Consider the following 13,231-nt stretch of genomic DNA (forward strand, 5'->3'; position numbering starts at 1 on the left):
AAAGACAGGGTCTTACCGAGAAGTTCAGGCTAGTGTGGGACTCTTTAGGTAGCCCAGGTTGGCCTGAAATTCTCAATCCTATCTCAGCCTCAGGATGTTGGGGGTGACAGGATTATACTGCTAAGGCATAGCTTTCAAGGGATGCTTTTTAGTGTACTGACTGCGAATCCCATTCCTTCCCTAAGTTTTAAATTCGCTCTGTTGTCACATGCAGGCAGAAGATGGACAGTAATCTCTGACACCCCTGAGGCAGCGGACCACATGGCGCTGGACACCTGAGAGAACAACCTAAGATTGTGACCGCCAGTCTCAAGAACCCCATGACTGTGTCTTCCTGTTGACATGCATGGTTCTGCCTACTTCAGGTCACAGACTTGGGCTGTGTCCTCTGCTCTTCATAAAGCTGTGAGGAGGACAGAGTGCCATGTTCCACTGGGCATTTCTCATCAAGGCCCATGGCTTATGGGTCAGCGTCTTGTTAGGGCCACCAGGTAGAGGAGAAGACAGTGGGTTTAATGGATCTCTTTCTGTCCCACTATCCAGCTCCCGAATAATGACATGGAGACTTCTTATTAATTATGAAAGTTCAGTCCATAGCTTAAGCTTTTTTCTAACTGGCTCCTATAATTTAAATGAACTCATTTCTATTACTCTTCATTCTGTCACATGGCATTACTTCTCCTCCATCCTGTACCTCCTGTTTCCTCTATGTCTCCTGGCTTCTCCTGCATGCCTCGGTCCTCCTGTTCTTCCTCTCTCTCCCTGGAAATACTGCCTATGCCTCCTGCCTAGCTATTGGCTGCTCAGCATTTTGGTATACCAATCCCAGCAAATACATCTTCCCGCAGTGTGCAAACATCCCACAACAAGCGAGTTTCCACCGCTGGGGTAGAAGAGTGCTCATCATGCTCTCTGGAACATGTTACTCATGGTTATTACTTCTTTAGAAGACCTCAAAAACAGACTCAGAGAAATGGACGCATGCCAGACCTCGCCAAGGTAAGCAAAACAGAAAGAAACTTGAACAAGTTTATTCTCCTATAGACTCCAGCATGAAGGATTTTCTCCTAAAGAGCAAACGATAGCACAGAATGTACCCTGTGATAGAAATTCTTCAGTTTGTCCCTTGGCAGAGTGTGGGTTCATGGGTCCTGGCTCACGTTAGCACTGACCAAAGAGGCCTGCTGTGAGAGGCCCTCTGATTCCCTCCCTTCTGAAGCTTCCTTCTTGCCACATCCCTACCTGACTTGTGGCTCCTGACATCATTTAATATGGACAAAGCATGTTCTGTTTCTTCTTAGGACTGTATTTTAAATTCTTCTGATCTGGCCACAGCAGTCTGAATCTTAGGCTGTCCGAGACAGCTCGTTTTTTGACACTGGGGTGTTTTACGGCTTCTCTCCCCAGCCTTCACCTGGAGTGTGGCAAACTTTTACAGCTCGCTGTGTTTTATGGATTTCTCTGGGCCATGTATAATCATTGTGTTATATAAATAATAATTGTGCAGTAAACTAGTGGGTGGTGGCACTTGGTCTCGGTGGTAAATCTTCAAAGGGCGGGAATATAGTTTTCCATAGGAACCAAAGGGAAAGTGTGACATTGAATCTTCCAAGCTTAAGTCGATGAGGGAATTTACACTAACCACTGCTTCAGTCGTGATGAATCACATTTATGGATCTGCTACGGAGCAGCAGTGATGGAGACCGGGCTCCGCAATGCAGAGCCACTGCAGGGGCCGGGGCACAGTCCACCCGAGCTTTGCTCCAACCTTTTGAATACTGACGTTAAAATGCAAGGACTGCCCAAATGTTGGTACTTATATTCTTGCCTGTCATTGAGACCTTAATGAAAGTTACTCCTGCTTGTTTCAAAGAACCTTGGTAATTTCTAGAGTTCCTCCTGAGAAAAAGGCAAGGCTATTTTCGAAAGAAATGCTTCAGAAAGCTACTGCGAATGTCATTACGTGGTGCGATGTAATTTCCGTGAGGAAATTTTACCTGTGGTGAAGGGGCATGGCAGCTCCCTTCTAGGCAAAACACTCAAATACACCTGTAGGTTTTCTGCTAGGTAGGTGAAAAAAGGGCGTTCTATTTACCTGCTGTTGACCTGATGGTTGAGGTCATGTTGGAGGGTGTCATCACGGGAATACATTCATCGTCTTGGGAGTAACCAGCTTGGATGGCCCGAAGGTAGCTGTGACTCCTTGTTCGGAAACATCCAGGCAGGTCAAGGGCATCCATGGCCTGAGATTCAACTTCGCTGAAGACAGATTCACACACGGACTCGAACTGTCCATTGACCTCTGCCTCACTCATCTGGAAGAGCAATAACACATGTGACGCCAGGATCCGCCAGGGTGGGTCGCAGCCACGTCACATGAGAACCAGGGACAGAATGCACTCACAGGACTCGGTGACAGCTTTATATTTTCGGCGCAGCTAGTTTGAAATCCGCACTGGGACTCCGGTAAGCTTGGGGGCTGGCTTCTTAGGTTATCTCTTACAAAACAGGAAGGTACGTAACTAGCTACAGATGATGGACGTTTTGGGGACTCACCAGGCTGACAGCCATCACAAGGACTAGGAGCCAGGGTGGGTGAAAGCCTCCCGAAACACCTGGTACACAGCCAAGGTCCACCTCTCAGGCCTTTCTCCTTCCCCAGTGACCCCTTCATCTTCCCCAGCTACCTACCGCTCGGGCTGACTCTGGGTTGGAGGCTGAAGAAGTAAGCACACACGTTCAAGTGCATCAGCTACTTTTAGTTCATTTTCAGGACGTGAGAGTCAGCTGCTGCTCATTGTCATGGAAACGAATCCCAAATTTGGCAGAGGCACTCCTGCCCTCATCACCATTACAGCATCATGAGCAGACTCAGGGTGGGGAAGACATGCTGCCTGTGAAGCGTTCTGTCCACATGAAACATGGTACATTGACTCAAATCTCAGGTGTGTTTCCCCCCATTAGCTTGAGACTTACAAGCATAGCTGATAAACGTAGTAAGTTCTTCATCTTGTGACTTAAGCTGTGCCTATCAGTTCACCGTGAGAACTTAACTTTCCCTGTGTTGGGGAGCACTGGGTGGAGCCTATCAGCCCTGGAGGGATCACAGGCTATACTGACATGGGCTGGGCCACCCGCTCAGTCACAGGGGCCCAAGAGAACATGTTTTTTCCTACGTGTCCTGATGGTGATGCTCACATGCACATATCATATGGTGTTCACGGGCTGAAGCTGGATATTTTTAACTGGAAATTCAGTAAAGGGGGCAACAGAAGCTGAAACCAGTTTGAAGGGTTAGGTGGGAGAAGCGTGAACATGGAGAATTTTAAGTGGAAGAAGCTTAAAGGGGGTTAGCGAACTCAGGTCTACGTCCAGTGTTGGAGACAAGAGGTTGATATCTCAACCCATGTTCCTCCCGGGGAGTTCCCCCCACTCACTGACTTGGTCTTGGCAAATGACTTCTGAGATGGCAGGCAGAATCTGGAATCCCCTGGAAGATGGGCTTCTGAGCATGCTTGTGGGGGACTATCTTGACTGTGTTGAGGTGGGAAGACCCATCCACCCCTGGGAGGCACCACCCACTCACCCTGTTTGGATCCTGGACTGCAGAAATTGTTCTCCTTTCCTGCTTGTGGACACCATGTGACCAGCTGCTCAAAGCCCCTGGTACCTCAACTCCTCAACAGTGATGAGCTGCCCCTTGGAGCTGTGAACCAGAATAAACTTTCCCCTTGAAGCTGCTCTGTCAGTGAGTTCCAACACAGCAATAGGGAAAGAAACTATGACACACTCACCCTTCAAGTTCTCATGCTCTATGGGTCTCTCTCAGGCATGTCTTTCTACATTGACACACATGTACAGATAGGACACTGGTCAGTAGCATGATGGAGGATCCCGGGGATGCAGACAGCCAGAGTTCGGGACCCAGAACAGCGCCTATGCTTGCTGTCTGATCCCCTCCCTCTCAGTACTTCTCTTTGTTCCGTTTCTCATACCACGGGCTTAGTGAGGACCTACATTCTGAGATCTGGTGTTTATCCTCGGTGCCTGATGGTCACGGGCAGACACATTTGTCTGTCCTGAGTCTTAGGCTGACATTCTCCACGCTGGCTCTCTCCTTTTCCATCCTGGCTGCCCATGACAGTCTGTCTCAGTGAAGTACTGGGAATCAAGTCACGGCACACGGCTACAGTGATCAACATTGGAGCACATTCTTAGGTGGGGTTTTTCATGATCCAGACACGTCCCCACCTCTTCACCACCATGCAGAGCTCTTAGTCTATTCTTTAACTGGGCCACAAGCTAAGGTCATGAAAATGTCTTCTTCAAGCTCCTCTTCTCTCTTTAGTTCAGAGTTTGAACACATCTCCCCTCTCTGTCGTGACCATCTCTACTTCAAATCCCTCACTAGAAAACTGTAGACCCCACCTGAAGTCATTTCACCAGCTCCAAGGCCACTTGGTCCTCATCCTTTCCCCACACCAATGGGACATCTTTGTCCCCAAGGCCAGGAAACTCTGGCTCCTCTCTATCTGATGTCACATCCAAACCAGATTTCATCCTGACTTTTCCACCCCTTCCCTTTCTCCCTGTCTCTCACTATCACCCCCTCCATAAACACACACCAACAGCTGAGATCGAAGATTTTCTTTTCCTTTCTTGTTCTTTCTAGTCCACGGCAGCTGGTCTGCCAACAGTTTCTCAGTACTTGGATCATGCTGGCAGACAGATTAAAGGATAATATTACTTTAAAAGTCTATCTGTCGAGCCAGGTGGTGGTGGTGCACACCTTTAATCCCAGCACTAGAGAGGCAGAGGCAGGCGGATATCCATGATAGCCTGGTCTACAAGAGCTAGTTCCAGGACAGGCCTCCAAGCTACAGAGAAAACCCTGTCTCGAAAAACAAACAAACAAACAAACAAAAACAAAAAACAAAAGAAGAAAAAGTCTGTCAAAGAATCAGGGACAGGGTGGGGTGATTCACAAAACCAGCTCTGAGAAAGATAGAATGGACCAGAGCACGGCTGATCATGAAGGTGTGTGATGTCAGTTAGAGACAGACATCTCAGAGGAGACAAGATACAGCATGACTTCGTGAAATCTTAAGGTCACAGCAAGTCAATGCTCAGAACACATGGCTGCAACATGGATAAATCTGGAAGACAATGTGGAAAGCAAAATAAGCTAGTTCCAGAGGGTTCCCTGCTGAGTAGCTACACTGACACCAGGTATCTAAACAATAGAAAATGGAGAAAAGCAGTGACCATGGACTGGGGAAAGGAGCTAGGGCTTCCTTATGGGATGATGAGAGCATTCTGGGGCTGAATGATGTGATGGTCTGATTGTGTGCACTGGAGCATGGAAATATTTCAAGTTATATGGCTCTATCTTTAACAACATTCCCTCCCGGAGAGCATGGGTAAGCTCTTAAGACTCAAGCAACAAACAACTAACAAGTCTCAGGAAGTTCCTGAAACTGAAACTACTCAGCAAGGTTATAGAAGTGGTGAGGCTTTTTGGGGAGAAGAGACTATTCAGCCTATCCCGCTGACTGCACATTGTGTAGAGATCTCCAGGAAGGCAGTGCTCCTGGGTCGTTTCCCATGTTGGGGAAAACCTTTTAGGGCTGGAGTTGTCTTTCAGCTATTTGTGCTTCAGTAAGTAACTCAGATCAACTCATTTATTCTCCAAATTGGACTTTGGCTGAATTGAAGTATATACCCTTGAGTATAGAGGTGACTTTTCTCATCTCAGGTGGGCATAACCCAGGAGTCAGTGGTTCTAGGTTTTTTACCTCACAATTCTGAAGAATAAATTTCATGGAGAAATGAGGTGTGGGTGAGACTGAAGGAAGAGCTTTTTCGTTATTATTGAAAATTTAAGGAGATAGACTAAAGATTGATGGTTGACTTCATGATCCCTCTGCCTCAGTCCCTGAGTGCTGGAGCTACAGACATATGCTACCATGACTGGCTTCATAACTGCTTTAAAAATTATATTTGGAAGGGTCGGAAAGATGGCTCAGTGGTTAAGAGCTCTGATTGCTCTTTCAAAGGATCTGGGTAAAATTGCTAGCACCCACATGGCAGCTCACAACTATCTGTAATTCCAGGACACAACACCCTCCCACAGATACATATACACACACATATATATGCGTATATATGTATGCATACATATATACACACACATATATACATATGTACATACATAATACATATATATACACAGGCAAATGCCAAAAAATGTATTTGGAAAATGAATTAACTGAAAGGGAAAAAGGTAAGCGTTGCCTTTAAAAGATGGATGTCTACTTCAGCAATGCTTATCCTGGGAGGAGAGTTGTTACAGTGTACACTGCCTTCACCTGACCTGTGATTACCTCCCAAATCATCTTTGATATTTCTTGTGGAAATGCAGATTTGTTGGTGAACCAGGCCACCACCGTAGCCTAATTCTGAGGATCTGATTGTGTTCTAATAATATTGTAGGAGAGGTAGTTATGGACGGAAGGGTCCCCTTCCAGGTGGCCTGGGACTAAAGGTATGTAGAACATGGGATTTTGAGAGCTAAGCCCCCATAGTCCTGACTTGTATAGTAGGAGCAGTTCTTCCCATGTTAGTTCCTAAAAGATCCTGGTCCAGGGCAACCTGACCTAGTTTCTAATAGGAAATTGTTGCTAAGGTAGGCTAAAGCATATCATAGGATCACGACCCCAGCAGCCCCTGCTAGTTGTTAGTGTAGACTCTTTCATCCATTTGCCCAAGGGAGAAACCTAGTGCTTCTCCCTCTTCTGGGTCCAACCCCTCTCACTCTGTGGTGACCCTGGATCCTGCATTGAGACTAGGTGTCTATGAGAAATAAGATCTGTCCCAGGAGCAAATGGTACCCAGTCCTTCTGTCCATAGTGCTGGTGAGAAAACCAAGTCTTTGCCTGTGCTGGGCAGGTACCCTCTGTGGTGTTACTCTGTAACCTATGGCCTTGGTGGCTCTGTTAGGAGGATGCAGCATAAGCCAACGAGGCCATTTTGTTGGAAGAGGAAGAAAGCCCACATTAAATCAAGAGAAACGGTTGCAAGCTCCTTGCAGGAGAGCGCTGCCCATGGGTGCCTGGGCAGTGTCCCACCATGGGAGCCTCTGACTCCAGCACAGCTCCGGAGACTGCACCCTCTATAGAAAAGCCCAGAAGAGGCCCCACCTGGCTCACACAGCTGGCCTGGCTCAGGGTGCTCACGGCCCGCATGTAGCTCTGGTTCCTGGACCGGAACTTTGGGGAGTTGTAGTTGACTGATGGGTCCAGACTGTGACCAACAGGCACCTCGCTGGCAGCTTGCAGGTAGCTCTGGCTACAAAGACAGAGAAGAGAGAAACATGGTCCGTGAGCATCCGGGGAAAGGTGGGAGGGGATGGCTGCCAGCCTCACATCCATACTGTGGCCGGTGACACTTAAAGCTGAACGGCTTCGAATGGATGACATTGCTCTATGCAAATGTTATGGGCTTTTTGCATCTACACATGTGACTTCCATCAAAAGTTACTGGGCAGGTAATTTAGCAAATTGCTTTGAGGCCTGTGTTTTTATGGCTAGGCCATGAGGTTAAGATCATCATCCATTAAAGAGGAAACAAAACAGCAACCAAACAGAAATGGAAGCCCGCATAACTCAGCAGAATAGCAAGCTCAAGTGTCTAGATTTCAGCCAGACCCGTCCAGAGCCTCATAAAAACCTTGCTAGCTTCTTGGCAACTTTACATACGTAGAAAAAAAAAATAAAGGCGCCATTTAAGGTTTTTTTTTTTTTTTTTTTTTAAGATATGTCTTTACTTTTGTTTCTGTGTGTGCGTATGTACCAGTGTGGGGCTAAGAATGCATGACTGAACTTGCCCACAGAGGTCAGAGGAGAGTCTCGAATTTTCGGGAGCTGTCCTTCCATGCGATTGTGAGCCACTCAACATGGTTTCTAGGGACTGAACTCTGCAAGAACAACACGGCTCTTAACTGCTGAGCTGTCTGTCCAGCCCCTTACTTAGCTCTACGGGGAGAAGATTGTACAATACTCGCCTACAGGGGCAGCAGGGAGTTCGGACCAACGTGTTCTCACAATGGTCATTTTCTCCCAAGCTTCTTCAAAAGCCACGTTCCCCACTTTTCCAAATTGCTATTTTGTCAAACATGAAAGCATGGGAAAACACCCAGGATGTTCAGCTGGGTCTGCTTAGCTTAAGTTTCTGGGGGGGGGGGGGGATTTGGTACCTTTTTTATTCAAATTTTATTGCCCAGTTTTCCACCATGCTATACAAATTCATGGAGTGGTGTGGGAAGACATTATCAATCACTTATCCCTGATTTCGAGCCGGATGGGAAGACATTACCAATCACTTCCCCCTGATTTCGAGCCTGATGGAGCATTAGGTTTGCTGGTGCAGCTCATAAGTAGAAACTACTACAAAATATCAAACAGATTTGGACCCCATCCCTGGGCAATAAAGTAAATACCTCCCGTTTGCAGTGATTCTTTCTAGAACTTGTTTTATTATTTATTTCTTCGTAAGTGGGGCACCAGGCGCTCATGGGAAGACAGAAGGGGCTGCCCAGCCTAAAAACCTGAGTTTGATCTCCAGAGCCATGTGCTAGAAGGAGAGAAATTGTTCCTACAATTGTCCTCCGACCTCCGCAAGTATCATGTGTCCTCTCCCACAAGTAAAGACAACTTGAAAATGGGACATCAGAGAAAACATAGGACTTTATAAAGTCAACTTGGCGATGTTTACTAATTGTAGACTTAATTCTGTTAAAAGTAACTTTTACTTTCAAAGAAGGTGCCTTACATACCTGGTTCCAAGGCCCACCTTCTTCACACCGCTTACTTTCTGTGTCTCTTTGGGATCTCTCACTCCTTACTTGTATGTCTACCAAATGCTCCCAGTGTCTCTTCCATTAGATTTCCCTGCTCATTAACATCACTGCCCATACCATCCAACACTGCCCTTAGCATCCACATCATCCACCCCAAGTTGTTTCTGAATCTGAGAAGCCTAAGAAGAACCAGTGTCCTCTGGACCTTGGTACCTGCTGCTCCTAGTCAATGTCTGGTGCCCCAGGTAAGAGTCAGCCTCACAACACAGCCAGAACCCTTCTGGTGGCCTATGCTAGAACCAAGAATACAGTTAAGCATGCAGGATGCTGCAATCCTGTGTTTCAAATAAAAGTTCTAACTTTTTTCCAAAGTTGGGTGAGCACCTGAAGAAAAGTAGCCATGGCAAAATACTTAAACTTAATAAACAAAATAAAACACCTAATAAACAGTAGTTACCATTTGCTCCTGGCAATCACAGCCATGTCTCCATGGCATTTAATTGAGCTATTAATGGAGGCCTAGGAACAGTACTGCAGAAGACTGTGTGTTCACGGAGAGTAAACAGCAATACAGGTCCTGAGCCTCTTCAGGCCGGATGCAAAAGTTCACCTTTTAACTCCACAATCAAAGCTGCCGAATAAGAGCCGGAGTGTCCCTCCCATCTTGTTACCACATCTAACCCTCCCTTGGCACTGGCAGGGAATTGGTCCCAGGACCCCAGGATCCCCCAATCCAAGGATGCTCATACACATTTCCTTCTGTATTCTCTAATTGTGTCCCATGATTTACATGCCCGACATCACATAAATGCATCTGCTTATAACTTACTCACATCTTTCTATACATTTTAACCATCGTCAAATGACTAACATGCCTAACACAACGTAAATCCAAGGCATCATTCAGAAAAGTCTCTGTGTTCAGCACAGAGACAGTCACATAGGTAACCACTCATGCTGGAGTGTCAAGGGGCCATAACAGGATATGTCTGCTGGTCAATTCACTCTCCCGATTTCAGCATAGCCCTTCCCTCATGATAACATTTAATTTTGCCTTTTGAACTTTCTGGAATTTTATTTTTTAATATTTCTGCCTGTGGTTGGTTGAATCCATGAATTGGAACCCAGGTACAGAATGCCGATTGTATTGTTTAAAACAGTGATAAACCTTTAATCTCACTAGGATTAATAGCGATTCTGAAAGTATTATAATGGTTTACCTTTATATAATATTGTGCCTCAGCTGCCACCATCTGGGAGCTGGGTACAGTGGCTCATGGTCAGCACCCTGGATGCTGAGGCTGGCAGGTAAGTTTGGGGGCAGCCTGGGCAAGAGCCTGTTTCATAAAACTAAAGCCAACAAAAATCCCAAACAAATAAACAGACGAGAATCACACACCTGGGGACTGAATACCAAGAGCTGACTGTGGGAGGCACAGCGATGGTCTAGCATGCACAGGTGAGGGTCCTTTGCACATCATGGGGGTGGCAAGTCTCAAGCTCTCACTGGCAAGGCCTTGCCATTGCTCATCCATGAAAGACTGTCCTTGACCCCTGCTAACACTTCCAAAGTGGACTTTCTCCCCCTTGGCTTATTCAAAGTGGGAATTTCAACTTCGTCATCTCTGTTGACAGAGTCTTGAAAAACATCTTCCTACATAGACGGGTGGTAGCTCTGGAAACTGCAGAAGGGAACCATTTTCTGGAATAATGTGTGATATTTTCGTTCTACTTTCTGCCTCTCAGATGTTGCCCACATAGATCATTATCTATGCGGAAGGGAGACAGGAACCCCAGCAAATCCCAAAGAAGGGAAAAACACACAAATTAACATCACCAACAATGAAAACTAAATTAACAGGAGATAGCAATCAATAGTCATCAATTTCCCTAATATAAACAGACTCAACTCACCTATAAAAAGACACAGGCTAACAGATTGGATATGAAAACAGAATTCATCCTTCTGCTGCATACAAGAAACATACCTCAAACTCAAAGACAGACATCGCCTCAGAGTAAAGGGTTGGGAAAAAAATTCCAGTCAAATGGACCTAAGAATCAAACTGATGTAGCTACCCTAATATCTAACAAATAGACTTCAAACTAAAATCAATCAAAAGAGACAAAGAAGGAAATTTCATATTAGTGACAGGAAAAATCCATCAAGAGGAAATCTCAATACTGAACATCTATGTCCCAAATACAAGGGCACCCTCATATGTAAAAGAAACACTTCTAAAGCTTAAATCATATATTAAACCCCACACACTTATAGTGGGAGACTTCAACACTCCACTCTCACCACTGGACAGGTCAGTCAGATAAAAAATTAACAGAGAAATAAGGGAACTAACAGATGTTATGACTCAAATGGACTTAACAGGCATCTATAGACTATTCCATCCAAACAGAAAAGAATAGACCTTCTTCTCAGCACATCATGGAACCTTTTCAAAAACTGACCACATACTCAGTAACAAAACAAACCTCAACAGATGCAAAAAAAATTGGAATAACCCCATGTATTTTATCAGATCACTGTGGCTTAAAACTAGAATTCAACAGCAACACTAATTCCAGAAAGCCCATAATTATTTCTTTAATGATTTTTATTGAGCTCTACATTTTTCTCTGCTCCCCTTCCTGCTTCTCCCCTCTTCCCTTCAACCCTCCCCCAAGGTCCCCATTTTTCCAATTTCCTCAGGAGATGTTGCAGAAAGACAATTATTATATGTACTCACTCATAAGTGGTTTTTAAACATAATGCAAAGAAAACCAGCCTGTAGATAAATCACAATCCCTGAGAACATAGACAACAATGAGGAAGAGAGACAGTCATACATGGGTCTCATCTACATGGGAAGTAGTAAAAGACAAGATCTCCTGAGTAAATTGGGAGCATGAGGACCATGGGAGAGGGTTGAAAGGAAGGGAGAGGCAGGGAGGGGAGCATAGAAAAATGTATAGCTCAATAAAATCAATAAAAAACCCACTTAGGATGACATAAAAAATCTCCAAGACATAATATACCTAATATGAAGTTCCCAAGAGAATTCTATATAATCACAAATAACTGAAAAGGATATGATATTAAATTATCTCATCAATGTAGGTCTGGAATGTTGAAGAAAGTGGTTTACTTTTCATGTGCAAACATGTTTGCATCAGTTGAAATTGAACACTTGCTGTTCCATCATTTTCTAATTGGCTTCAGTGCTCAGGCTTTACACATCACTGCTGACCTGTCCTCTAAAGGAATTGTGTTAAATCTCATGATATGCTTACTTCGATATTTGATGAAAGGAACAAGATTAGAGCTACTACAGAAACCTTGTCCTTATCACCAAACAGTTCAACACAAGCTGTTTGTTATTTAAGACTCTAGAAATCCTCTAGAATAAGTTGTACCACAGAGGCACACCAGAAAAATAAAATCTTCAGGCTGTCTGCTTAAGAAAAACAACAATTTCTTGAGGAAAACTAATCATTAGTGAAAGGAATTTCCAGGAACTATGGTCAAAAGTGCTTCAGGACACAGGGTAACAAGAAAGCATCTGTAAAAGCCAAGAGAAAAGTGAAAAAAGATAAAAGAATTATTGGAGCATAAAACTGGAATGATCAGGTAAAGCAAATACACTTTAAAGAAACGCTACAGAAAATCTTGAAGTTACACAGGACACTGAAATCATAAAGAATAAACAACAGAATAACGGAATATAACTTCTGAAAATAAGTCACTGTGTTTTTCTTTCAAAGACTAAGTATGGAAGTACGATGCATGCCTGCACTTCCTTCCAGTACTCAAGGGCTCAGAGCAGAAGATCATGAGTTCAAGATCATCCTGACCTCCCCATTCCCTCCTTCCCATAGCCCTTAGCCACACTGAATCTAATGAACCTGTAGATTTGCCAATACATGATGTTTCATATAAACAGACTCATAAACACTTATGCATGGCTTCCTTATTGCCAAATATTCCCCATTATAAGTATAGTCCTTGTTCCTTCATTCATTCATTTTGTTAACAACCATCAGTTGTTTCTGCACTTGGGTATTTATTTATGAAAAATGTTGCCATCAACATTGAACCTCATTTCAACTGTGTATACATCTAGGATTAGAACTGGTGTGTGATTCTAAATCTTGGCCACTTTTTGCTTTTATTGTATCCTATCTATTCTTCTTCATGTAAAGTGATCCATCACTGCGTGTCTATCTTGCACTCATTTCCTGAGTAATAATTTGAGTAAATATCATTTGTTTATATTCTTTGGGAAAAAATGATGTTAAGCCTTGCTTTGACTGTCCTTGCTTCTGTGTGTCTGTGTCATTAACCACCAAAAATGTGAGACAATGAGCTTCAGAACCTCT

General features: G+C 44.5%; 1 protein-coding gene across 2 annotated transcripts in view; it reads right to left on the reverse strand.

The window, feature by feature from the left end:
* Dlgap2 (DLG associated protein 2) overlaps positions 1–13,231 on the reverse strand; it is a 691,629-nt gene that overhangs the window by 52,647 nt on the left and 625,751 nt on the right. For both annotated transcript variants that reach the window (XM_041673600.1, XM_041673601.1), the window contains 2 exons: positions 7,200–7,347; positions 2,096–2,315 (listed from right to left, as the gene is read on the reverse strand). In XM_041673600.1, the coding sequence (XP_041529534.1) occupies positions 2,096–2,315; positions 7,200–7,347 (368 nt within the window). The remainder of the gene's footprint in view (positions 1–2,095; positions 2,316–7,199; positions 7,348–13,231) is intronic.

Source organism: Microtus oregoni, unplaced genomic scaffold (assembly GCF_018167655.1).
Source record: "Microtus oregoni isolate MIOR12 unplaced genomic scaffold, Mior012 000024F_ref0000369, whole genome shotgun sequence".
NCBI classification, from domain to species: domain Eukaryota; kingdom Metazoa; phylum Chordata; class Mammalia; order Rodentia; family Cricetidae; genus Microtus; species Microtus oregoni.